The sequence below is a fragment of the Athene noctua genome, chromosome 34 (genome assembly GCF_965140245.1).
Source record: "Athene noctua chromosome 34, bAthNoc1.hap1.1, whole genome shotgun sequence".
Lineage (NCBI taxonomy): Eukaryota > Metazoa > Chordata > Aves > Strigiformes > Strigidae > Athene > Athene noctua.
The window spans coordinates 1,558,174-1,585,324 of record NC_134070.1 but is presented as its reverse complement, the minus strand read 5'-3'; the positions used below and the strand labels follow the sequence as shown (position 1 = coordinate 1,585,324).

General features: G+C 61.4%; 1 protein-coding gene across 1 annotated transcript; it reads right to left on the bottom strand.

Annotated features, from left to right (window-relative positions):
• Window positions 1-602: 602 nt before the first annotated feature.
• Window positions 603-27,064, bottom strand: LOC141972660 (tenascin-X-like). The gene is made up of 22 exons (XM_074930601.1): window positions 26,866-27,064; window positions 26,027-26,269; window positions 24,317-24,429; window positions 23,387-23,540; window positions 21,465-21,699; window positions 20,776-21,383; window positions 20,609-20,698; window positions 19,402-19,689; window positions 19,015-19,308; window positions 17,484-17,777; window positions 15,924-16,217; window positions 13,523-13,816; window positions 11,442-11,735; window positions 10,782-11,075; window positions 10,022-10,315; window positions 8,720-8,844; window positions 7,850-7,982; window positions 7,440-7,591; window positions 6,695-6,791; window positions 5,557-5,718; window positions 3,169-3,332; window positions 603-738 (listed from the first exon to the last, which is right to left on the bottom strand). The coding sequence occupies exons 1-22, from the start codon at window positions 27,062-27,064 to the stop codon at window positions 658-660; spliced, it is 4,902 nt and encodes a 1,633-aa protein (XP_074786702.1). The 3' UTR covers window positions 603-657.
• Between the last annotated feature and the right edge of the window lie 87 nt (window positions 27,065-27,151).

Here is a 27,151-nt window from a genome sequence, read left to right as displayed (position 1 = left end):
CCTCTGCCTGTACTCCCGCCTGACCTCTGCCTGTACTCCCGCCTGACCTCTGCCTGTACTCCTGCCTGTACTCCTGCCTGACCTCTGCCTGTACTCCCGCCTGACCTCTGCCTGTACTCCTGCCTGTACTCCTGCCTGACCTCTGCCTGTACTCCTGCCTGACCTCTGCCTGACCCCACCTGACCTCTGCCTGTACTCCTGCCTGTACTCCCTCCTGACCTCTGCCTGCACCCCTGCCTGTGCCCCCATCTGCCCCCCTGCCTGCTGCCTGCACCCTGGACCGCTCCCCTGGCTGTACTCCTGCCGGCACCCCTGGAGCTGCCTGTACCCCTGCCTGCACATCTGGCTGCCTGGAACCATCTGCTGCCTACACCCCTGCCTGTCCCCTGTCCCCTGCCCGTCCCCTGTCCCCTGCCTGTCCCCCCGCCCGCCCGGGGCCATCCCAGCGCCAGGGCCGCTCCCTGCCTGCACCCCCGGCCGCCTGGGTTCAGCAGGGGGAGGGGGGTTACAGGCAGCTTTTATTCCCCGTCCCGTACCCCCCCCCCCCCCGCCCCTATAAAATCTTCACCTCTGACCCCGCCCCACCCCCCCGAAGTCCCGCCTCCTTCCTGGGCCCCCCCGGATGCCGGGGGGGGGTGGGGGGGCGGAGGGGGCCCCTCAGTCGCGCTGCGGCCGCAGCTTCATCTCGGTGAAGGGGATGGAGAACTCGAAGCCTTTCCAGGGAAACCAGCTGATGCCCTGGAGAGAGCGGGGAGGGTCCGTCAGGCCCTATAGACACCTATAGATACCCTATAGATACCCTATAGACCCCTATAGACCCCTATGGGCACCCTATAGACCCCTATAGACCCCTATGGGCACCCTATAGCTACACCATAGATCCCTATAGGAACCCTATAGACACCTATAGACCTTTATAGATACCCTATAGGCACCCTATAGACCCCTATAGTTACCCTATAGATCCCTGCAGGCACCCTCTAGACCCCTATAGATACCCTATAGACACCTATAGACCCTATAGATACCCTATAGACCCCTATAGGCACCCTATAGCTACACCATAGATCCCTATAGGAACCCTATAGACACCTATAGACCTTTATAGATACCCTATAGGCACCCTATAGACCCCTATAAATCCCTATAGGCACTCTATAGACCCCTATAGTTACCCTATAGATCCCTACAGGCACCCTCTAGACCCCTATAGATATCCTATAGACACCCTATAGGCACCCTATAGCTACACCATAGATCCCTATAGGAACCCTATAGACACCTATAGACCCCTATAGATACCCTATAGGCACCCTATAGACCCCTATAAATCCCTATAGGCACCCTATAGATCCCTATATGCACCCTCTAGACCCCTATAAATCCCTATAGGCACCCTATAGATCCCTATACACACCTTATAGATACCCTATAGGCCCCCTATAGATACCCTATAGGGATTCTATATACCTCTATAGGTACCCTATAGATACGCTGTAGGCACCCTATATATCCCTATAGGTACCCTATTGACCCCTACAGATCCCCATAGATACCCTATAGGCATCCTATAGACCCCTATAGACGCCTATAGACACCCTATAGGGGCCCTAGAAACACCACCCCCCACCCCAGGCCCTGGCACTCCTATAGGGGCCCCATGAGGGGATCTGGGGTTCTATAGGGTCTTGGGCCCTATGGAGCCTACAGGGCGCGTGGCCCACGTAGCCCCCATAGGGCCCCCATCGGTCCCCATAGGGGTGCAGTGCCCACCCCGCACCCCAGGGCCCTCTTAGCACCCCCCTATGGTCCCCATAGATACCCGCTGCTGTGGGTCCCTAGTGCCCATATAGGTCTGCCCCTCGGCCATCCTCCCCCATAGCCCCTATAGAACGTCCTATGGTTGCTATAGCCCAGTTACAGCCCTTGTGACCTCCAGAGGACCCCCCCATGTCCCCTATAGCCCCTACAGACCCCCCGTATACCCCTATAAATATCTGTGTGCCCCTATAAACCTGCCTACGACCCCTGAAGACCCCTGTATGGCCCATATAGCCCCTAAGGCCTCTCTGTAGCCCCCCTATAGACCCCCATATAGCCCCTATAGGTGCCTGTATGCCCCTATAGGCCCCCTCCATTGGCCCTTTCAGACACCTGTGTACCCCTGGAGGCCTCCCTATGGCCCATATAGCTCCTCTGTAGCCCCTATAGACCCCTCTATGGCCACTTTAGGCCCCTGGTGACCCCTATAGCCCCCTCCTTTGTCCCTATAGAGTCCATTATGGACCGTATAGGCCTCCCTATAGATCCCATGATGGCCCCTATAGCAACCATGTACCCTACAGACCCCATTATGGCCCCTATAGCCCCACCGTGCCACCTTATGACCCCTTTAGGTTCCCCTATGACCCTTCTTGGCCCCCTTAGTTGCCCCCCACAGCCCCTATAGACCCCATCAACTGCACTCTGGCCCCATAGGCCACCTCTAGTTTCCCGCTATAGGTCCCCCCCAGCTCCTATAGCCCACTGTTGCTCCTATAGCCCCTCTATGGCCTCTGTAGACCCCGTTATATCCCCCCCATAGCCCCCGTTAACTGCACTCTGGATCCATAAGTCTCCTCCTGTTGCCCCCTATGACCCTCTATAGGTCCCTATAGACCCCATTATGGACCCCTACAGCCCCCATCACCCTCTAGTTGTCCCCTATGGCTCCCTATAGGTTCCCATGGCCCCTATAGATCACATTATGGTCCCCCATATCCCCCCATTAACCCCACCCTGACCCTGTCAGGCCCCACTACGACACCCTATAGGTCCCCCTGGCCCCACAGGCTCCCTATGGCCCTTATAGACCCCAATTATGGCTCCTATAGACTCCATTGTGGTCCCTATAGGCTCTGTTATATCCCTCTACATCCCTCATTAACAGCACCCTGGACCCATAGGCCTCCGCCAGTCACCCCCTATAGCTCCCTATAGGCCCCCCCCAACCTCTATAGGTGCCCCACGACCCCTATAGATCACCTTACGTCCCCGATACGCCTTCTACACCCCCTATAGACACCGTTATACCCCCCCTACCCCTCATTAACCCCACTGCGGCCCCCTCGGTGCCCCCCCCCAGTCACCCCCTATGGCCCCTATAGGTGCCCGTCCCCTATAGCGTGCCTGGTGGTGGTGGGGGGTGCCGTAGCGCCCGTTGAGGTTGGCGTAGTGGCAGTTGTGGTACCACCAGGCCCCCGTGTAGGCGACGGCGCAGGGGCGGGGGCGGCCCCGGGGGTCCCGGTCCCGCGTGGAGAAGGGGCTGCCCGCGTGGTAGGAGAGCGCGTCCCCTGCGGGACACACCCCCCCACCCCGAAATGTCAGAATCCTCCCGGGGGGCCCCCCCCAGGGAACCCCCAGAGACACCCCCCCCACACCCCCCAAAGTTCCCCCCCCAGTCAGGAGATGCCATCAGACCCCATCAGACCACCCGGGGGCCCCCCCAGGGCCAAGGGACCCCTGTCAGCCCCCCCTGAGCCCCCCCCCACGGCCAAGAGACCCCCCCCGTCAGACCCCCAGAGCCACCCCAAGGGCCAGGGACCCCCAGGAAATCCCCAGAGACACACCCCCCCCCCAAGGAATCCCCATCAGACCATGTGGGGGCCCTCACAGGGCCAAGGCACCCCCCCCCTCAGACTATCCAGCCCCCCCCCCCCCCCAGGGGTCAGAGACCCCCAGAAAACCCCCAGAGAGCCCCCCAAAGATCCCCCAGAGATCCCCCCCCCGGTCAGAAGACCCCATCAGACCACCCAGGGCCCCCCCGGGGCCAAGGGACCCCCCCCGAGCCTCCCCAGGGGCCAGAGACACCCAGGGACCCCCCCCAGAGATTCCCCCCAGTCAGAAGAACCCATCAGACCCCCCCCCTTGGTGTCCCCCCAGGGGCCAGGGACCCCCAGAGACCCCAAGGACCCCCCAGTCAGGAGACCCCGTCAGATTCCATCACATCCCCCCCAGACCCCCCCCAGAGGGTCCCCCATGGTCCCAAGACCCCCAGGGACACCCAAGGGACCCCCCCCCCAGAGATCCCCCTGTCAGGGGACCCCATCAGACCACCCAGGGATCCCCCCCAAACCTCTGGACCCGCTCAGGGCCCCCCCAGGATTTTGCAGGGTCAATGGACCCCCAAGACACCCCCAGGGACACCCCATGAACCACCCCCCGACCCAGGGACCACCCAGGGACCCCCCCTCAGAACCCCCCAAGGATGCCCCCGCAGACCAGAGACCCGCAAGACCCCCCCCCAGGAACCCCGACGTTGTTTGGAGAACCCCAAGACCCCCCCCTCAGAAGCCCCAGGGACCCCCTCTCAGGGCTGGAGACCTCCAGGACCACCCCCAGGGTCAAGGGACCCCCCAATACCCCCTTAGGCCCCCCCAGGTCCCCATAAGACCCCCCCCAGACTCTCCAAGCCCCCCACAGAGTCCCCCAAGACCCCCCCTTCATGGGCCAAGAGACCCCCCAAGACTTCCCCAGGATTCCCCAAGGTCCCTCAGTCCCCCCCAAGACCCCCCCCCTCCCAGGACCCTCTGTCATGGGCCAGGAGACCCCCAGGACCTCCCCAGAGCCCCCCAGCCTGCCCCCCAAGACCCCTCCAGGAAGATCCTGGCCCCCCAAAGCCCCCTCAGGATCCCACAAGCCTCCCCCGACCACTCATGCCCCCCCCCAGGACCCCCCAGGCCTCCCTAATACCACTCTGGACCCCTCCAGGACCCCCCAAGTTCCCCCCCACAACCCCCCAAGACCCTTCCAGGACCCCCCAAACCCCCTCAGGACCCCCACATGCCCCCCCAGCCCCCCCCAGACCATTCAGGACCCCTCAAGAACCCCCCCAATATCTGCCCTAAGACCCCTCAAGACGTTCCAGGGCCCCCCAAGCCCCCTCAAGCCCCCTCCAGGACCCCACAGACCCCCCAAGACCACTCAGGATACCCAAGATCCACCTCAGGACCCTTCCAGGACTCCCCAAGCCCCCTCAGAACCCCTATATGACCTCCCAATCCCCCCCCCCCCCCCCCAAAAAAAAAGAGCACTTAGGATCCCTCAAGGTTCACCATAAAAACCCTTCCAGGACCCCCCAAACCCCATCAGGACCCCCCAGGACATGCCAGGACACCCCAAGATCCCTCAGGCACCCCCAGGCCCCTTCAGGACCCCTCCAGAACCCCCTAGGAGCTCTCAGAACTCCCCAAGATCCCTCAGGCCCCCTCAGACCCCCCCCAAGACCCCTGATGACACTTCCAGGACACCCCAAGCCCCCCCAAAACCCCTTCAGGACCCCTTAGGCACCTCCCAAGAGCACTCAGGATCCCCCGAGATCCACCTCAAGACCCTTCCAGGACGCCCCAAACTCCCTCAGGAACCCCCCGGAGCACTCAGGACACCCCAATATCCCTCAGGCCCCTCCAAGACCACTCAGAGCCCTTCCAAGACCCCCCAAGACTCCTCCTGACCCTTCCAGGGCCCCCAAAGCCCCCTCAGGACCCCTCCAGACTCCCCCAAGACCCCCCCCCGTACCGGCAGTGCCGCTGTAGGCGCCGAGGCGGAGGCGATAGTGGTCCTCGGGGCCCGCGACGGTGAAGTCACGATAGCGGGCGAAGGCGGCGTCTTGGGGGGTGCGGAGATCCACCCGCAGCTCCGTGGGGGGCCCCGCTGTCAGCGCGTGCAGCGCCTCGTTCCCTGCACCCCAACACCTGCGTCCGGCCGCTGCCCCCACAGACGCCTTGGTCCCCCCCAACCCCCGTCACCCACCTGGATGCCTGGGTCTCCCCCCAAACTCCTGGGTCCCTCCCCCAGACTCCTCGGGCCCCCTGAAGTCCTGGGTCCCCCCCAAACTCCTTGGGTCCCCCCCAAAATCCTGAGTCCCCTTGAACTCCTGGGTGCCCCCACCAAAGGCCTGGGTCCCCCATCCTGGGCATCTGAGTCCCCCCAGCACTGCGGTCCCCCCCCAAACTCCTGGGTCCCTCCCCCAGACTCCTTGGTCCCCCTGAAGTTCTGGGTCCCCCCCAAACTCCTGGGTCTCCCTGAACTCCTGGGACCCCTATCCTGGACATCTAAGTCCCCCCAATACTGGGGTCCCTCTCGGACTCCTGGGTCCCCCCTGATGCCACTTGGATGCCTGGGTGTCCCCCCCCCAAACTCCTGTGTCCCTCCCAGACTCCTCAGTCTCCCTGAAGTCCTGGGTCTCCCCCAAACTCCTCGGTGTCGTCCCCCCCCCAAACTCCTGGGTCCTCATGAACTCCTGGCTGCCCCCCAAATCCTGGCTGCCCCCACGAAAGCCCGGGTCCCCCCCCAACTCCTGGGTGCCCCTGAACTTCTGGGTCCCTCTGTCTCAGATGTTTGGGTTCCCCCAACACCGGGGTCCCCCGGGACTCCTGGGTTCCCCCAGATGCCTTGTTCCACCCCCCACAGTCACCCACCTGATTGCCTGAGTCCCCCCAAAATCCTGGGTCCCCCCACAAAGTCCCCTTGAACTCCTGGGTCCGTCCCCCCCCCAAGGCCTTAGTACCCCTGAACTCCTGGGTGGCCCTGACTTCCTGGGTTCCCTCAAACTCCTGGGTCCCCTATCCCCTACATCTGGGTCCCCCCAACACCAGGGTCCCCCCCAGGCCTCCTGGGTCCCCCCAAGTCCCTCCCTGGCCACGTGGATCCTCACCCAGCCAGAACTCCCCGGTGACGTTGCCGAAGCCATGGGCGTAGGCGTCCCACCCCCGCCAGAAATCGGTGCCCCCATCCTGGCGCCGCTGGAAGACCTGGAGGGGGAGTGTCAGGGGGGTCCCCCAACACCCCCCACCTCCCACCGACCCCATAGAGACCCCCAGGGCCCCCCATTTCCCTCCAGACCCTCCCAGGACCTTCATCCAACCCCAAGACCCCCCCATCACCTCCCATATGACCCCCCCCCCCAGTCCCTCTCAGTTTCCCCCAGTGACACCTCCAGTCCCCCTATTGCCCCCCCCAACTCCCCATTGCACCCCATTTCCCCCATAAAACACCCAATGTTGCCCAATACGCTCCACATGAAGCCCCAGCCCCTCCCAGTGCCTCCCAGTGGCCCCCAGCTCCTCACCAGTCCCCCCAAAACCCCCATTTCCTGCCACGGAACCCCTTATGTCACCCCAATACCCCCCCATGCAAACCCCTCAACCCCTCCCATTGCCCACCCAGTTCCCCACCAGACCCTCCAGTGCCCCCCAAGACCCCCCATTTCTCCCTCACCTTTTCTGCCATAAAACCCCCTGCATCCAGCCAATACCCCCGATAGAATCCCCCCAGCCTCTCCCAGTGGTTCCCAGTCCTCCTGTTCCCCCCCCCCAATGCCCCCATTTCCTCCCCCATAACCCCCAATAGAAGCCTCACAGCTCCTCCCAGTGCCCCCCAGTGCCTCCCAGTTGCCCCACCAGCCAGCCGCCGCCGTCGGTCTCCATGTCGCAGAAGACACGCAGGGGCCTCCCAGGGTTTCCCCCGAGGAAGATGAGGGTCTCGCGTGAAGGCCCTGGCCCGTTCAGCTGCTCCTCGGCGCAGTCCCGGGGGTGCGGGTGGGGAAGGGGAGCTGGGGTGGGGGGAGGAGGGAGGAGGAGCAAAGGTGTGGGGACCCCTAAGGCACCCTGGGTACCCCCCAACCAAAAAGCCAGCGCCCCTCCTTCCCAAGGATCTGGGCTTCCAGGTGCCCCCCACCCAAAAACCCAGCGTCCCCCCACCCAGGGACCCAGGCATCTGGGTGCCCCCCACCCAAAGGCTCAAGCATCTGAGTGCCCCCCACTCAAAAACCCAGCACCCCCCCACCCAGGGACCCAAGTGCCCAGCTCACGGGTGTCAAAGGTGACCTCCAAGGGGGTAGGGGGGGTGTCCCCCCCCCGGCCCCACAGCTGCACCCCGTAGTGCCCAGCTGGCTCCAGGCCCCACAGCTGATGGGACATTGCCTCAGGGGGCAGCCGCAGCGTCTGGTGGGGTCAAAGGGTGGGTATTGGGGTCCCCTGAGGCATTATTGGGGTCCTCTGCATGTTATTGGGGTCCCCCAAGGGGGTGTTGGGGTGCCCCATGTGGGTATTGGGTGGGCCATGAGGGGTCCCACAAGGGATATTGGGGTTCATGGGAAGATATTGGGGTCTCTGAGGGGTTACTGGGGTTCTACAAGAAATATTGGGGTCCCCAAGAGGGTTATTGAAGTCCCTGGGCTGGTGTTGGGGTCCCACGAGGAATATTGGGGTCCTTGGGGGAAGGGATCAGTGTCCCCAAGGGGTTATTTGAATCCTGTGAAGGTATTGGGGTCCCACAAGGAATATTGGGGTCCCCCAAGTGTTAACAAGGTCCTCCAGAGTGTTATTGGGGTCTCCCAGGGCATTATTAGGGTCCCCTGGGTGTTACTGTGATCCCCAGGGGCATATTTAGGTCTTGGGGGGCACTGGGAAGCCCTAAGGGACTACTGGGGGGGCCCACAAGTCATATTGGGGTGCGCCTGGGGGATATTGGTGTCCCTAAAGGATCAGTGGGGTTCTGGGGGGGGGTACTGGGGTCTTACAAGGAAAGTTGGGGTCCCCAGGGGGGATTGGGGTCCCACAAGGAGTACTGGGGGCCCCAAGGGGGTTCCAGGATGTGCCAGGGATTTACTGGGGTCCCCGGGGGGGGGTGTTCTAGGGTTTCAGGGTGCTGGGGAGTGGAGGGGGGGGGGCGTCGTTACCTGCTGGGGTCCTCCAGGGGGGCCATAGACAAGGTCGTAGCCATCGGGGGGGGCGCGCGGGGGCGCCCAGTGAAGCCGAGCGCTGCGGGGCCACAGAGTCCCCACCCAGAGGGTCCCCGGGGCACCTGTGCGGGGGAGGAGCATGGTCACTGACACCCCCACACGCCCCCCAGCCCCCCAAAGACCGACCCACCAGCTTCATACAACCCCAGGAACCCCACTTTGTAACCCCCCCCCAACTCTGACCACCCACAGATACCCCCATGGACCCTCCCACACCCGGACCCCCCCTGGAGCACTCCAGGGTCCCCCACCCCCAGCCCCCAGGGACTTGCCTCACCAGGGACCCCCCACCCAGGACACAAAGACACGGTCACACCAACCAACCAGCCAGGTGTCCAACCATCAACCGTCCATCCAACACCCTGTCCAACCCCCCAACCATCAACCGTCCATCCAACCACCTGTCCAACCCAACCATCAACCATCCACCCAACCATCTGTCCAACCCCCCAACCATCAACCGTCCATCCAACCACCTGTCCAACCCAACCATCAACCATTCACCCAACCACCTGTCCAACCCCCCAACCATCAACCATCCAACCAACCAACTATCAACTATTCATCCAACCATCTGTCCAACAATCAACTATTCAGCCAACCAACCCTCAACCATCCATCCAACCATCTGTCCAACAATCAACCATCCAACCAACCAACCAACCCTCAACCATCCATCCAACCATCTGTCCAATCCCCCAACCATCAACCATCCAGCTGTCAAACCATCCACCCTCCATCCATCCAACCAACCAACCAACCATCAACCATCCAACCAACAATCATCAACCACCCAACTGTCCAGCCATCAACCACCAACAGTCAAACCCTTCATCCACCCTTCAAACCATCCAACTGTCCGTCCAAACAGCCAACTGTACAACCGTCCAACCTTCTCTCCATCCATCAAACCACACATGCAGCTTTCCAACCATCCAACCAACCAGCCAATGATCCATCCATGTCTTCAACCATCTCACCATCCATCCAACCCTCCGTCGTCAATCCATCTGTCCAACCAACCTACAGTCCATCCATCCCTCCATCCACCCATACACCCACACACCCAACCCTCCAACCCTGCACGCACCCGTCCCAGCACCCACACCCCTGTTAGCACCTGAGTGACGTTCCCAGTACAAGACCCAAGGAACAAGGACAGGCCCTGCCCAAGCTCCTGCTGACACCCCAAAACCAGCACCCAAACGGGACACACAAATGGTCCCCAGATGTCCTCACCTGTGACGGCGTCGGTGGAGACGGGGCCCAGACGTTTCCGACCCCACACCCCGTACAGGTTGAACTTGTAGCGGCGGGACGGTGACAGCCCCGGCACGGTCACCGTGCGCGAACCCCCGTCCACGGGCAGCACCTGGGGCTGGCCTTGGGCATCCCGGTACTGCACCGTGAAGGAGTCAAAGGTGCCCTCGGGGACGCTCCACGCCAGCTGCACGGAGTCGGGGGTGACATGGGGAGCCGTGAGCTCGCCCAGGTGGGGCTGAGATGGGGGTGCCTCCTTTTGGGGAGCTGGGGCTGCAATGGAGAGGACACGATTCAGGGCATAAACATCAACCCATTCACCCATCCCTCCGTTCAACAAGCAAGGAAACGTTCCTCCATCCATCCAACCATCCATCCATCCATCCATCCATCATTCCGTCCATCCATCCATCCATCATCCATCATCCATCCATCATCCATCCATCATCCATCATCCATCCATCATCCATCCATCCATCCTCCATACGCATTTATCTCTCCATGAAATCTTCGCTCCATCCAACCTTCCCTTACACAAACATTCCTCCATCAACCTGTCCCTCATCCCTCCAACCTTCCCTGCTCCCACCCCTTCATCCCTCCTCCACTCAGCATCCAAGAGATCTCCATACTTCCCATCATCAGGCCCAAGGGATCAGGACGGGCCCCATCCCAGCTCCTGGACACTCCAAACCCAGCGCCCCAAGCGGGCATGGAGAGATCCGGCACATGCCCTCACCTGTGATGGTGTCAAGAGAGACGGGGCCCAGACGTTTCTGTCCCAACACCCCGTACAGGTAGAAGTTGTAGCGGTGGGATGGTGACAGCCCGGCCACAGTCACTGTGCGGGAACTGCCATCGACAAGCAGTGACTCGGGCTGGCCTTGGACATCGCGGTACTGCACCGTGAAGGAGTCAAAGGTGCCCTCGGGGACGCTCCACGCCAGCTGCACGGAGTCGGGGGTGATGAGGGAGGCTGTGAGCTCGCCCAGGTGGGGCTGGGACAGCGGCTTCTCTTCTTCTGGGGATGGGGCTGGAATGGAGAGAGCAGAAAACAGGATGTAAATGGCGAAAGACCCACCCATCCAGCGAGAAAATGAAGAGTCACCGATTCAAAACTCCATCTTTCATGTAATCAGATATTCAGGAATCCATCCCTCACTCACTCCATCCATCCATCCATCCATCATCCATCCATCCCATCATCCATCCATCCCATCATCCATCCATCCCATCATCCATCCATCCCTATGTCCATCCCACCAAACCAGTCAGCACCTAAGAGATGTTCCCATTTCCTAAGTCATCAAACAGATACAGAACAAAACCTGTCCCAGCTCGTCCCTGCTCCAAACCCAGACCCCGAGGGGACACAGATGGGGCCCAGAGGCCCCCTCACCTGTGACGGCGTCGGTGGAGACGGGGCCCAGACGTTTCCGACCCCACACCCCGTACAGGTTGAACTTGTAGCGGCGGGACGGTGACAGCCCCGGCACGGTCACCGTGCGCGAACCCCCGTCCACGGGCAGCACCTGGGGCTGGCCTTGGGCATCCCGGTACTGCACCGTGAAGGAGTCAAAGGTGCCCTCGGGGACGCTCCACGCCAGCTGCACGGAGTTGGGGGTGACATGGGAGGCCGTGAGCTCGCCCAGGATTGGCTGAGTTGGGGGTTCCTCCTCTGGCTCGGCCGGAGCTGACACAGAGAGGGGACAAGGCTGAAAATAACCTTCTATGCAACGGTTCATTCATTCGTCCATCCCTCCATCCATCCATCCTATAAATCCCCCCTCAGGTATCGGTTCTCTCCAGCATCCACCCACCTGCCCTTCCACCCTTCCTTAACACCGTTGTACCCAGCACCCTCCCAGCCAGTCACACACTGACCCTTCCACTCACCATCTCTCTGTCCAATCATCCACCCCATCACCCAACCATCGCAGAGATCGCCCAAGCAAACCATCTCCCTGCTCCGACAGGCAGGTTCTGGTCACCCAGCTCATCACCCATCCATCCATCCATCCATCATCCATCCATCACCCATCCATCCATCCATCCATTCATCCATCCACACACCCACCCTTCTATCCTTTCATCCAACCACACATCTAGAAATTCCTCTCAACCAATCCATCCAGGAAGCAGCCACAGTTCCAGCATCCCCATCTGACCGTCCATCAATCAATCAACTACCCCTTTGGGGATGAGGTGCTGGAGAGCTGCCAGCCAGAGGGGTACCTGGAGGGATTGATTGACAGCCGGCTGAACAGGAGCCAGCAGCGTGCCCAGGTTGCCAGGAAGGCCAATGGCATCCTGGCTTGTATCAGCTCTACCATGGCCAGCAGGGACAGGGAAGGGATCTGCCCCCTGGGGAGGCCGCCCCTCGATTCCTGGGCTCAGTGTTGGGCCCCTCACCCCAAAAAGGCCATTGAATGACTCGAGCGTGGCCAGAGAAGGGCAACGGAGCTGGGGCAGGGTCTGGAGCACAGGTCTGCTGGGGAGCGGCTGGGGGAACTGGGGGGGTTCAGTCTGGAGCAGAGGAGGCTGAGGGGAGACCTCCTGGCCCTCTGCAACCCCCTGCCAGGAGGGGGCAGAGAGGGGGGATGAGTCTCTGGAGCCAAGGCCCCAGCGCCAGGCCCCGAGGGAATGGCCTCAAGCTGCCCAGGGCAGGGTCAGGCTGGCTCTGAGGAAGGATTTCTGTGCAGAAGGGGCTGTTGGGCGTTGGAATGGGCTGCCCAGGGCAGGGGGGAGTCCCCGGGATCCCTGGGGGGGTTGAAGAGTCGGGCTGAGCCAGCGCTGAGGGATCTGGGGGAGTTGGGAAGGGTCAGGGGGAGGGTCATGGTTGGGCTGGAGGAGCCTCAAGGTCTTTTCCAACCAGGATGATCATCTGATCCTGTGATATCTCGATACACCCGGGCAGCCATCCATTCCTTCATCAAACCTTCGTCTATCCCATAATTAGCCAGTTCTTCATCCAATCAACAATCCAGGTGTTCATCCATTAATACTTCTACTTACAAATCCATCCACCCATGCATCCCTCCATCCCTTCCACCAAAAAGAATCCAGCCCTCCGTGTTTCCATCCAATCTCTGTCACAGCAGATTTCTCCCACAAATGTGCCTTGAATCTCTTCTTCCGCTGAACCATCACAGCGTCTGACCACTCACTGCTCTGACCAAAGCGGCCTCCAATGAAATCCACCCGTGTCCCTGCACGATCACACACCTCCATACGCCCATCTCACAACGCGTCCATCCAACCATCCACTGCCCGTCCCTCCATCCATCCTCAGACCATCCCACCCTCCATCCCTCCATCCCTCAACCTGCGTCCACCCAACCTCCACCCAGCCCCAGGCACCGACCAACAGGTTCCCATTTCCCACAAGCCCCACGGCACCAGCACAGGCCCTGTCCCAGCTCGTCCCTGCTCCAAACCCAGACCCCAAGGGGACACAGATGGGACCAGAGGCCCCCTCACCTGTGACGGCGTCGGTGGAGACGGGGCCCAGACGTTTCCGACCCCACACCCCGTACAGGTTGAACTTGTAGCGGCGGGACGGTGACAGCCCCGGCACGGTCACCGTGCGCGAACCCCCGTCCACGGGCAGCACCTGGGGCTGGCCTTGGGCATCCCGGTACTGCACCGTGAAGGAGTCAAAGGTGCCCTCGGGGACGCTCCACGCCAGCTGCACGGAGTCGGGGCTCACGTGGGAGGCCGTGAGCTCGCCCAGGACCGGCTGCGATGGGGGTTCCTCCTCTGGCTCGGCTGCAGCTGACACAGAGAGGGGACAGCGGAGGCTGTGAACATATCTGCACGTCCCTCCAAACATTCATCCGTCCATTTCTCTGTCCCCGAGCCAGCCCATCACCCACCCATCAAACCATCCATCCAACCTCCCAAACACACCTCCAGCTCTCTGCCTCATTCTCCATGCATCCACCACGGCCTCCATCCCTCCCATCACCCTATTCCATTGAAAACCTTCCATCACTCATGGCACACATTCAGCAGGACAATCAGCCATTAGCAGAGCCAGGTCCCAATTCACCACCCTGTCCAGCCCTCCACGTGCTTTTTAACTCTTCATTCATCTCTCCAAAAGCCTGTCTAGCCAGAAATGGGTCCATCTGTCCCTCCCTCCCTCCCTGCCTCCCTCTAATCATCCACAGTCTCATCGACCTACACATCCACACAACCAATCACCGACATCACATCCACGGGTTGCTATCCATCTGACCAAGGAAACAGACATCCATCCTACTCAGCAGCCGTTCAACCTCTGGGTTCTCCATCCATCCATCCATCCATCATCCATCCATCCATCCATCCATCCATCCATCATCCATCCATCCATCATCCATCCATCCATCCATCATCCATCCATCCATCATCCATCCATCCATTCCTTACACTAAAAGACTCCACCCCTCCATATCTCCAATCCGTTTCCATGCAGATTTCTCCCACAAATCAGACCTGAATCTGTTCCTCTACTGACCCATCAAACCACCTGACCACTCACTTCTCTGACCAAAATGATATCACACAAATTCCAACAGTGTCTCCACACCCACCCACCCTTCCCTACTTCCATCTAACCACGTGTCCATCCGACCATCCAAACCACCTTCCAGTCCCTGCCTCAGCCAGACTCACCCCAGTGTTCACCCACCCCTCGATCCATCCATCCCCAGTCCATGAGTTCTTGGATGCGTTGAACCTCCTTTCCCCGCCTTATCCATCCATCAACTTGGGCAACCACTGAGACATCTGCTCAACCATCCATCACCCATCCATCATCCATCATCCATCATCCAGCCATCATCCACCATCCATCCATCAGCTCCTCCACCCTTCCGTCCTCTGTCCAACTCCATCTCCACACAATCATCCCATCGCTCACCCGGATCACAAACCAGACACACCCTCATCCAACCTTTCACCTATCACAGAATCACAGAATCATCTAGGTTGGAAAGGACCTGGAGATCATCGAGTCCAACCGTTCTCCTAGCACACTTCCCACCTACAGCACATCCGTAAGCTCTAGATCGACCCGACTCTTGAACACCCCCAGGGATGGGGACTCCACCACCTCCCTGGGCAGCCCATTCCAACGCCCAACAGCCCCTTCTGCACAGAAATCCTTCCTCAGAGCCAGCCTGACCCTGCCCTGGGCAGCTTGAGGCCATTCCCTTGGGGCCTGGCGCTTTCTGCTAGGCTAAAGAGGCTCAAACCAGCTCTCTGCAGCTTCCTTTCAGGTCATTGTAGAGGGTGAGGAGGTCTCCCCTCAGCCTCCTCTTCTCCACACTAAACACCCCCAGTTCCCTCAGCCGCTCCTCACAGGACATGTGTTCCAGACCCTGCTCCAGCTTTGTAGCCCTTCTCTGGACGTGTTCGAGTAACTCTGTGTCCTTTTTGTAGTGAGGGGCCCAAAACTGAACCCAGTATTCAAGGAGCGGCCTCACCAGCGCCAAGTACAGCGGCAAGATCCACCCATCCACGCATTCATCCAGCCAACCAACCAGCCAAGGACCCGTCAAACCATTCTTCCTTCAACAACTCTCCAGCCATTCTTCCACCCGTCCATCCATGCGCCACCAACCTCTCAGTCACCCAAACAGACACAAATGCATCCAAGTACCCACCTGTCCGTCCGTCCATCCATCCTCAATGCATCCAACCCTCCATCCATCCATCTGTCCCTCCATCCCTCCAACCTTGCGTCCACCCAAACCTCCACCCAGCCCCAGGGACCGACCAACAGGTTCCCATTTCCCACAAGCCCCACGGCACCAGCACAGGCCCTGTCCCAGCTCGTCCCTGCTCCAAACCCAGACCCCAAGGGGACACAGATGGGGCCCAGGGGCCCCCTCACCTGTGACAGCGTCGGTGGAGACGGGGCCCAGACGTTTCCGACCCCACACCCCGTACAGGTTGAACTTGTAGCGGCGGGACGGTGACAGCCCCGGCACGGTCACCGTGCGCGAACCCCCGTCCACGGGCAGCACCTGGGGCTGGCCTTGGGCATCCCGGTACTGCACCGTGAAGGAGTCAAAGGTGCCCTCGGGGACGCTCCACGCCAGCTGCACGGAGTCGGGGCTCACGTGGGAGGCCGTGAGCTCGCCCAGGACCGGCTGCGATGGGGGTTCCTCCTCTGCCTCGGCTGCAGCTGACACAGAGAGGGGACAGCGGAGGCTGTGAACATCTGCACGTCCCTCCAAACATTCATCCGTCCATTTCTCTGTCCCCGAGCCAGCCCATCACCCACCCATCAAACCATCCATCCAACCTCCCAAACACACCTCCAGCTCTCTGTGTCTCTCTCCACACATTCACGCAGGCCTCCATCCTGCCCATCACTCATTGTCCATGAACAACTTTCCATCACTCATGGCACACTTTCAGCTGGTCAATCAACCATGAGCAGAGCCAGGCCCCACCCCACCATTCTGTCCAGTCATCCACGTGTTTCCTATCAATTCATTCATCTCTCCAATAGTCTGTCCCGCCAGACACAGCTCCATCTGTCCTTCCCTTCATCCATCCCTTCCACTATCCAATCAGTGTCTTACCCATCCACACATCCACACAAAGAGCCACCTACAGCACATCCATGGGTTGCTATCCATCTGACCAAGGAACCAACCATCCATCCCAGTAGGCATCGACTCAACCTCTGGGTTATCCATCCATCCATCATCTATCATCCATCCAGCCATCATCCATCCCTCCCTCCCTTACACTAAAAGACTCCACCCCTCCATATCTCCAATCCGTTTCCATGTAGATTTCTCCCACAAATCAGCTGGAATCTGTTCCTCCACTGACCCATCAAACCACCTGACCACTCACTCCTCTGACCAAAAGAACAACCCACAAACACCAGTGTCCCTCACCCACCCACCCATCTAACCACGTGTCCATCCGACCATCCAAAGCACCTTCCAGTCCCTGCCTCAGCCAGACTCACCCCAGTGTTCATCCACCCTCGATCCATCCATCCCCCAGTCCATGAGTTCATGGATGCACTGAACCTCCTTTCCCCGCCTTATCCATCCATCAACTTGGGCAACCACTGAGACATCTGCTCAACCGTCCATCACCCATCCATCATCCATCCATCATCCATCCATCCTCCATCCATCCATCCATCCATCATCCATCCATCATCCATCCATCACCCATCCATCCATCATCTATCCATCATCCATCCATCATCCATCCATCATCCATCCATCCATCCACCCAACCATCCATCTGTCCCTCCATCCCTCCAAACGTGCGTCCACCCAAACCTCCACCCAGCCCCAGGCACCGACCAACAGGTTCCCATTTCCCACAAGCCCCACGGCACCAGCACAGGCCCTGTCCCAGCTCGTCCCTGCTCCAATTCCAGACCCCGAGGGGACACAGATGGGACCAGAGGCCCCCTCACCTGTGACGGCGTCGGTGGAGACGGGGCCCAGACGTTTCCGACCCCACACCCCGTACAGGTTGAACTTGTAGCGGCGGGACGGTGACAGCCCCGGCACGGTCACCGTGCGCGAACCCCCGTCCACGGGCAGCACCTGGGGCTGGCCTTGGGCATCCCGGTACTGCACCGTGAAGGAGTCAAAGGTGCCCTCGGGGACGCTCCACGCCAGCTGCACGGAGTCGGGGCTCACGTGGGAGGCCGTGAGCTCGCCCAGGATTGGCTGAGACGGGGGTTCCTCCTCTGGCTCGGCTGCAGCTGACACAGAGAGGGGACAAGGCTGAAAATAACCTTCTATGCAACGGTTCATTCATCCATCCATCCCTCCATCCATCCTATAAATCCCCCCTCAGGTATCGGTTCTCTCCAGCATCCACCCACCTGCCCTTCCACCCTTCCTTAACACCGTTGTACCCAGCACCCTCCCAGCCAGTCACACACTGACCCTTCCACTCACCATCTCTCTGTCCAATCATCCACCCCATCACCCAACCATCGCAGAGATCGCCCAAGCAAACCATCTCCCTGCTCCGACAGGCAGGTTCTGGTCACCCAGCTCATCACCCATCCATCCATCATCCATCACCCATCCATCTATCCGTCCATCCATCCATCCATGTCTCCGTCGTTCCTCTCATCCACCCCCCAACACCTTGGTCTACCTCTCCATGCAACCTTTTCTCCCTCTGTTTCTCCTTCCACGCTTCCAGCCATCCAATCACCCGTCATTCCCTGCATCATTCCTCCCATTGGTCCCTGAATCCACTCCTCTACCCAAACATGACCCCCCACATCCTGCCACGCAAAAACCCATTTCTCTGGGCAAAATCAGTTCATTCATCGATCCTTCCCAGTGACCTATTAACCAGCCAACATCATCCATCATCCATCCCTCATCCATCATCCATCCATCCATCCATCCATCCATCCATCCCTCATCCATCATCCATCCATCCCTCATCCATCATCCATCCATCACCCATCCATCCATCCATCCATCCATCAGCGCCTCCACCCTTCCATCCTCTGTCCAACTCCATCCCACACAATCATCCCATCGCTCACCCGGATCACAAACCAGACACACCCTCATCCAACCTTTCACCCACCCACCCATCCACGCATTCATCCATCCAACCAACCAGCCAAGGACCCATCAAACCATTCTTCCTTCAACAACTCTCCAGCCATTCTTCCACCCGTCCATCCATGCGCCACCAACCTCTCAGTCACCCAAACAGACACAAATGCATCCAAGTACCCACCTGTCCGTCCGTCCATCCATCCCCAATCCATCTCACTCTCCTTCCATCTGTCTGTCCCTCCATCCCTCCAAACGTGCATCCACCCAAACCTCCACCCAGCCCCAGGCAGTGACCAACAGGTTCCCATTTCCCACAAGCCCCACGGCACCAGCACAGGCCCTGTCCCAGCTCGTCCCTGCTCCAAATCCAGACCCCATGGGGACACAGATGGGGCCCAGGGGCCCCCTCACCTGTGACGGCGTCGGTGGAGACGGGGCCCAGACGTTTCCGACCCCACACCCCGTACAGGTTGAACTTGTAGCGGCGGGACGGTGACAGCCCCGGCACGGTCACCGTGCGCGAACCCCCGTCCACGGGCAGCACCTGGGGCTGGCCTTGGGCATCCCGGTACTGCACCGTGAAGGAGTCAAAGGTGCCCTCGGGGACGCTCCACGCCAGCTGCACGGAGTCGGGGCTCACGTGGGAGGCCGTGAGCTCGCCCAGGATTGGCTGCGATGGGGGTTCCTCCTTTGCTGGGGCTGGGGCTGCAAAAGAAATGGGACAATGCAGGACACATAGGACTTTCTCCAAACCCCGCACCCGCAGAGGACACAGATGGGGCCCACAGCCCCCCTCACCTGTGACAGTTTCGGTGGAGATAAGACCAATCTTTTTCCGACCCCACACCCCATACAAGTTGAACTTGTAGCGGCGGGATGGTGCCAGGCCGGGGACGGTCAGCATGCGGGAACCCCCGTCAACTGCAAGTGCCTGAGGCTGGCCGTGCACATCCCGGTACTGCACCGTGAAGGAGTCAAAGGTGCCCTCGAGGACGCTCCACTCCAGCTGCACGGAGTCGGTGGTGACGTGGGAAACTGTGAGCTCGCCCAGGCGGGGCCGTGGCGGTGGGTCCTCCAGTGGCGGGGCTGGCACTGCCATGGGGAGAGGACAGTGCAGAACGTGAAGATTCAGCCCCCCCCGTATCATTCTGCTAAACCATCTGCCCACCCACTCACCTGTCCAAGGACCCACCCATCACCCCATTCATCCAGCTGGGTGTTGGATCCGCCCATCCACCCAACTGCCTGTTCATTTTGCTATTTGTCCGTTGTTCCATCCACCTGCCCCTCTGTCTGTCTGTCTGTCCGCTCATTTGCCCATTCAAGGCTCCAGACTTCCATCCATTCAAGGATTGGTTTTCCTTTCACTTTTCCTTACATCTGTCTTTGAATCTACCCCCCTACCCATTCTTCCACCCATTCAACCATCCACCCATCCATCAATCCAACCATCATCCATCCATCCATCCAATCATCCAATCACCACCCACCCATCTATCCATTCACCTACCTATCCAACCTTCCACCCACCCACCAATCCAACCATCCAACTACTGTCCCCCCCTCCATCCATCCATCCATCCATCCATCCAACCTTCCATCCACCCAGTCACCCATTCTTCTCCCCACCTGACCACCATCCACCCATCAATCAAACCTTCCACCCATCCAACCATGATTCATCTCTCTTCCTTCCATGATTCTTTCATCCTTCCATGATTCATCCATCCTTCCACTCATCCATCCACCCATCCACTCACTCAACCTTCCATGCATTCAACCACTGTCCGTCCATCCATCCATCCATCCATCCATCCTTCCACTCATCCAACCTTCCATCATCCATCCATCCACCCACTCACCCGCCCATCTGCCCAACCTTCCATCCATCCACTCCACCATCCAACCACCATCCCACTCAACCACCCCCATCTTCTCAACCAACCGCGGGTCAGCCTGACCACCCCAGCCTCTCCCACTGCGGCCGTGGACCACCCGATGGTACCTGTTTTGGCTACGGCACCTTGTGGCTCTGTCAACTCCATCTCGTACAGGTGCTCCCAGCCCAGCGGCGGCTCATCGGTGCCATCTACCCCTGCACCCAACAAAGAAGTGGGGGCTTATGGGACGTCCCCGTGCAACGTTGTCCCCGGCTCCATCCCCATCACCCACCTGCCGTCACCAGGAACGTGTAGGACTTGGAGACGTGCCCCCGCACCACGCCGTGCACCTCCACCCGGTACCTGGCCCCCGGCACCAGCCCTGGCACCCGGACCACCGCCGTGTCCCCCGGCACCTGCAGCTCCCCCTCGGCCCCCTCTGGCTCTTCCAGGAGCCGATAACGGATCACCACGGTCTCTGCGTGGCCCCGCAGCCCATCTAGGTCCACCAGAGCCTCACCAGCAGCTCCTGGCATCAAATGGGGCTTGGGGTGGGGGATCTGGCGGAGGAGTTGGTGACGCAACAGGGCCGGGCTGCGGCGTAGAAGGTAAGAGAGGATGGCGCGGGCCACTGCTGGCACCGTTTGGTTGCCCCGAAGTGGGAATTTTGTAGCCCGGAGGTGGCTCTCCAAGCGCTGCAGCAAGGAGCCATTGTAGGACGAGAGCTTGGCCCCCAGGTCATGCAGAGATGGGCCACCCGGGAGCGTTGGGGACAGTGGGGATGCTGGGGACACTGGGGACCATGGAGATGGAGGTGATGCAGGGGACTGTGGTGATACTGGAGACCGTGGAGGTGCAGGCAATCTTGGGGACACTGGCGATGCTGGTAACTCTGGGGACCTTGGGGGCGCTGGTGACCCTGGGGATTCTGGGGATGTTGGTGACCCTGGGGACCCTCGAGATACTGGGGATGCTGGAAACCTTGGAGATGCTGGGGATGCTGGTGACCCCAAAGACCCTGGTGACCCCAAGGACGCATCTGGTGACACTGGTGATGCCGGTGATCCCAGGGACCCTGGGGATGCTGGGGACCTTGGGGATGCCGGAGACCCTCGGACTGATGGTGACGCTGGGGCCACTGGTGATGCCGGGGACCCCAGGGAACCCTGAGGGGACCCTGGGGACCCCCCGTGGGTGGGCAGAGTCTGGGCAAGCACTGCGAGAGCAAAGGGGACCGGGGTCATCAATGTGTCCCCAAAGGTCCCCGTCTGCCAGAGCCCGGGAACCCACGGGGGGGGAGACAGGGATGGATGGATGGAGATGGGAAGGGACAGACAGATGCATGGGGACAGACTGGGGACACCCAGACTCATGGGAACAGACTGGGACAGGCAGACTGACAGGGACGGACTGGGGACATCCGGACCCAGGCAACAGAGGGATGCTGGGGGAAGCACCAGGAGGTGTGAGTACGTGTGGAGTCATGGGGACAGACAGACCCGTGGGGACAGATGGACCCATGGGGACAGACAAGTCCATGGGGACAGACAGACCCACAGGGACAGACAGACCCATGGGGACACACAGTCCCGTGGGGACAGATGAGCCCATGGGGACAGACAGACCCATGGAGACAAACGAGTCCATGGGGACAGACAGACCCATGGGGACAGATGAGCCCATGGGGACAGATAAGCCCATGGGGACACACAGTTCCGTGGGGACAGACAGACCCTGGGGACACACAGTCCCATGGGGACAGACAGACCCATGGGGACACACAGTCCCATGGGACAGACCAACCTGTGGGGACACAGGGACCCATGGGGACACACAGTCCCATGGGGACAGATGGACCCATGGGGACAGACGAGCCCATGGGGACAGACGAGCCCATGGGGACACATGGTCCCATGGGGACAGACGGGGACAGACACAGATAGACGGGCCCAAGGGGACAGACGGACCCCAGGGGACAGACAGACGCAAGTGGACCCGCAGAGCCGTGGGGACACACAGACACGTGGGGACGGACAGAAGCTGCAGGCACTGTCCCTGTCCCCAACCCTGTCCCTGTCCCCAACCCTGTCACTGTCCCCATCCCTATGGCTGGGCCATCCCCACCCCTGTCCCCGTCCCTCTGCCATCCCCATGCTTGTCACCATCCTGTCCCTGTCCCCATGTCCGTGCCATCCTCACCCCCATGCTTGCGTCCTGCCTGTCCCCAGGCTGTCCCTGCCCCCATGCCACCCCCATGCCACCCCGCTGTCCCCGTCACCATCCCCATGTTGTCCCTGTCACCATGCCTGTGCCCATGCTGTCCCCATCCTCGTGCCATCCCCATGCCCATGCTGGCCCTGTCCCCATGCCGATGCCATCTCCGTGGCTGTCCCCACCCCTGTCCTCATGCTGTCCATGCTGTCACCAAGCCCATGGGGACATCCATTTTCATCGTTGTCCCCACACCCGTGACCAGGCCATCGCTGTCCCCACCCCTGTTCCATCCCCAACCATACGCTTGTGCTGTCCCTGTCCCCATGCCAGCCCTGTCCCCTTGCCCATGACACCATGTCACCCCTGTCCCCATCTCTGTGCCATCCTTGTCCCTGTCCCCATCCCCGTGCTGTTCCCACTGTTGTCCCCATGCCCTTTCATATCTGTCCCCATCCCTGTCCTTGTCCCTGTCCCCATGCTGTCCCCACTGCTGTCCCCACACCCATGACCAAGCCATGGCCATCCCCTACCCCATCCACGCACCGTCCCCACCCTTGTCCCCACGCCCATACCCGTTGCCATCCCCTGGTTGTCCCCACCCCTGTCCCCACACCCACTGTCATCCCTGTGGTGTCCCCAACCCCACTCCCGTCCCCTCGGGGTCCCCGCGCTGAGCGGGTGACACGTACGGGTGCGGACGCGCAGGGTGCCGGGTGCCCCGAGGTGCTTCTCCCGCTGGGCCTGGACAAAGAGCTCGAAGGCGTGGCCGGGTGCCAGCCCTGTCACCTCGAAGGCGACACTGGAACCGGGTAGCTCATGGGTGGTCATCGCCGCTGGCTCATCCTGGGGACAAGGGACATGCCACGCTGGGGACACCATGGTGGGACCTGGCCCTGAGTGGGGCAGGAGGCAGGTGGCCACAGGCAAGAGCTTCTCCCAGGGCTGGGGGACATGTTGGGGACACACTGGGGACATGTTGGGGACAGCTAAGGAGGGACACTCTGGGGACAGGGTGGTGAGGACACGTCCTCATCCCTGAGCCAGGCGGGTGGCTGCAGCCAATGGCTTGTCCTGGGGGTGGGGGACATATTGGGGACATTGTGGTGGGGACATGTCCTGGTCCCTAAGCAGGGATGAAGGTAGATGGCCCATCCTGGGGACGGGGGACATGTTGGGGACACCACGCTGGGGACATATCCCTGTCCCCAAGCCAGGTAGCAGGAGGATGGGCACAGCTGCAGGCTCATCCTGGGGACAAGGGACATATTGGGGACACATTTGGGACACTGTGGGGGGACACATCCCTAAGCCAGGTGGCAGATGGGTGACACCACCAGGGCTCATCGTGGGGACAAGGAACATGTTGGGGAGATGTCCCCACCCCCGGGGTAGGCAGCAGAAGGTGGCCTGACCACTGGCTTGCTCTGGGGACAACAGGCACATTGGGGACACCTTGGGGACACCCTTATGGTGTCCCCCAGTGGGGCAACAGCAGGTGGCTGCAGATACCACCTCATCCTGGGGACAAAGGCCACCTTGGGGCCATCTTGGGGCCACCATAGTGGGGCCACCATGGCACCGGGGACCTGTCCCCACCCGTGTCCCTGTCCCCAGCTCACCAGAGGGATCAGGGCCACCTGGTAGCCATCCACAGGCATGGGGGGGCGGGGCCAGGTCACACGGAAGGACGTCTGGTTGCGGGCGGCCAAGCGCGGTGTCACCGAGGGGATCTCTGCGGGGACACGGTCCTATCAGTGGGTGCCACTATGGGGACCCTTGGGGGCACCCATGGGATGGGGACACTCTGGGGACACCCTGGGGACACCATGGAAGAGGGACACCACAGGGTGGGGCACCCATGGGATGGGGACACTCTGGGGACACCACAGGATGGGGCACCCATGGGATGGGGACATCCTGGGGACATCATGGAACAGGGACACCTTGGGGACACCACAGGGTGGGGCACCCATGGGATGGGGACACTCTGGGGACACCCTGGGGACACCATGGAACAGGGACACCACAGGGTGGGGCACCCATGGGATGGGGACACTCTGGGGACACCCTGGGGACACCATGGAAGAGGGACACCACAGGGTGGGGCACCCATGGGATGGGGACACTCTGGGGACACCCTGGGGACACCACAGGATGGGGCACCCATGGGATGGGGACATTCTGGGGACACCCTGGGGACAGGACACCCATGGAATGGGGACATGCTAGGGACACCACAGAATAAGGCACCCATGGGATGGGGACACCCTGGGGACATGGCCACCCAAGTTATGGGGACACCAGGAGTACCCACAGGACAGGGACACCGTGGGGACACTCAGGGTTAGGGCACTGGAGGACACTAGGGGACACTGGGGGATACTGGGAAGCACCAGAGAAGCACTGGGATCATAATGAGACATTTGGGGACAGGTGGGGACATATCAAGGTGGCATCAGGGCCCACTATGGAGGAGGAGAGAGGTGAGGGGGCACTGGGAGCACTGGGATGGGGACACTGGGGACCCTTGGGGACATACAGAGGTGACATCAGGGCCCACTATGGCCGAGGAAGGGGGTGGAGGGACACTGGGAGCACTGGGCTGGGGACATAAGGGAGACCCCGGGGTACACATGGGGACATTCAGGGACACGTGGGGACATGCAGAGGTGGCACCAGGGCCCACTGTGGCTGAGGAGGGAGGTGAGGGGACACTGGGAGCACTGGGCTGGGAACACTGTGGGGAGCAGTGGGGACACTTGGGGACACTCAGGGATACCAGGGCAGCCCGGGGGGGACACTTGGGGACCTACCAAGGTGGCATCAGGGACCACTATGGCCAAGGAAGGAGCGGGGGGGTGCACTGGGAGCACTGGGCTGGGGACACAGTGGGAGTAGTGGGGACATTTGGGGACACTTGGGGACCCTCAAGGACACTCAGAGACCCTTGGGGACACACAGGGACCCTTGAGGACACTCAGGGACCCTTGGGGACATGCAGAGGTGGCATCAGAGCCCACTAAGGCTGAGGAGGGAGGTGGGGGGGCACTGGGAGCACTGGGCTGGGGACACTGTGGGGAGCAGTGGGGACACTCAGGGACATTCAGGGACACTTGGGGACATTTGGACACCCTTGAGGACCCTCAGGGACACTTGGGGACACTCGGGAGCCCTTGGGGACATGCAGAGGTAGCATCAGGGCCCACTATGGCTGAGGAAGGGGGGGGGGGCACTGGGAGCACTGGGCTGGGGACACTGTGGGGAGCAGTGGGGACACTTGGGGACAGTCGGGGCCCCTCGGGGACACTCGGGGACACTCGGGGACGTACCGAGGGCGCAGCGGGGCCCGCCGCGGCCGGGGGGGCAGGCGGGGGTGGCGCAGTGGGGGCCGCTGTGCCCGGGGAAGCAGCGACACCGGCCCCCCCGGCAGCGCCCCTGGTCACTGCAGCCGAGGGGACAGGGGGGGGAGGGGCGGGGGGGGGGGGAGGGCGCGGCGGGGGGGGGAGGGGGGGAGGGGCAGTCACAGCCAGCCCCGCCGGGGGGGGCACAGAGCTCCCGAGCCAGCGTGCGACCTGCGGGAGGGACACACGGGGGTGACAAGGTGGCATGGCCACCCCCACACCCCACACCCCCCCCCACGCCCCAATGTCCCCATGAACCCCCCACGGCCCCCCCATGTCCCCCCACCATGTCCCAATGTCCCCCCATGTCCCCCCATGTCACCCCCCATGTCCCCCCATGTCCCCCCATGTCCCCCATGTCCTCCCACCATGTCCCAATGTCACCCCATGTCCCCCCATGTCACCCCCCATGTCCCCCCATGTCCCCCATGTCCTCCCACCATGTCCCCCCATGTCCCCCCAGCATGTCCCAATGTCACCCCATGTCCCCCCATGTCACCCCCCATGTCACCCCCCATGTCCTCCCACCATGTCCCAATGTCACCCCATGTCCCCCCATGTCCCCCCAGCATGTCCCAATGTCACCCCATGTCCCCCCATGTCACCCCCCATGTCCCCCCCATGTCCTCCCACCATGTCCCAATGTCACCTCATGTCCCCCCATGTCCCCCCACCATGTCCCAATGTCACCCCATGTCACCCCCATGTCCCCCCACCACGTCCCCTGTCCCCCAGCGTCCCCCCACGTCCCCCCGGCCCCCCCGTACCGGTGCCAGCCTGGGGTCCCTGGCTGTCCCCGCACTGTCCCTGCAGCGCCCGCACTTGCTCCTCCAGCTCCCGCAGGCGCCCCAGGACGGCCACCAGCGCCGCGGCCCCGCAGGGGGGACCGGGGGGGGCCCCAGGGGGGGTCCCCGCCCCCCCCCGCAGCGCCAGCGCCAGCAGCAGCAGGGGCAGCCCCGGGGTCATGGTCCTGTGGGGAGGGGACAGATGGCACCCGTGAGGACAACCTGGGGACACTCACAGGGGATATCGTAGGGGACCCAGGGGACACCC

Bases quoted from the DNA above. Each gene is read 5' to 3' on its own strand.
- LOC141972660 (XM_074930601.1), bottom strand. From the start codon at position 27,064: ATGACCCCGGGGCTGCCCCTGCTGCTGCTGGCGCTGGCGCTGCGGGGG. The intron at 17,778-19,014 runs GTGAGGGGGCCC...TCTCTGTGTCAG, and splicing joins CTCCACCGACGCCGTCACAG to CTGCAGCCGAGCCAGAGGAG. The intron at 3,333-5,556 runs GTACGGGGGGGG...TGTGTCCCGCAG, and splicing joins CGCCTACAGCGGCACTGCCG to GGGACGCGCTCTCCTACCAC.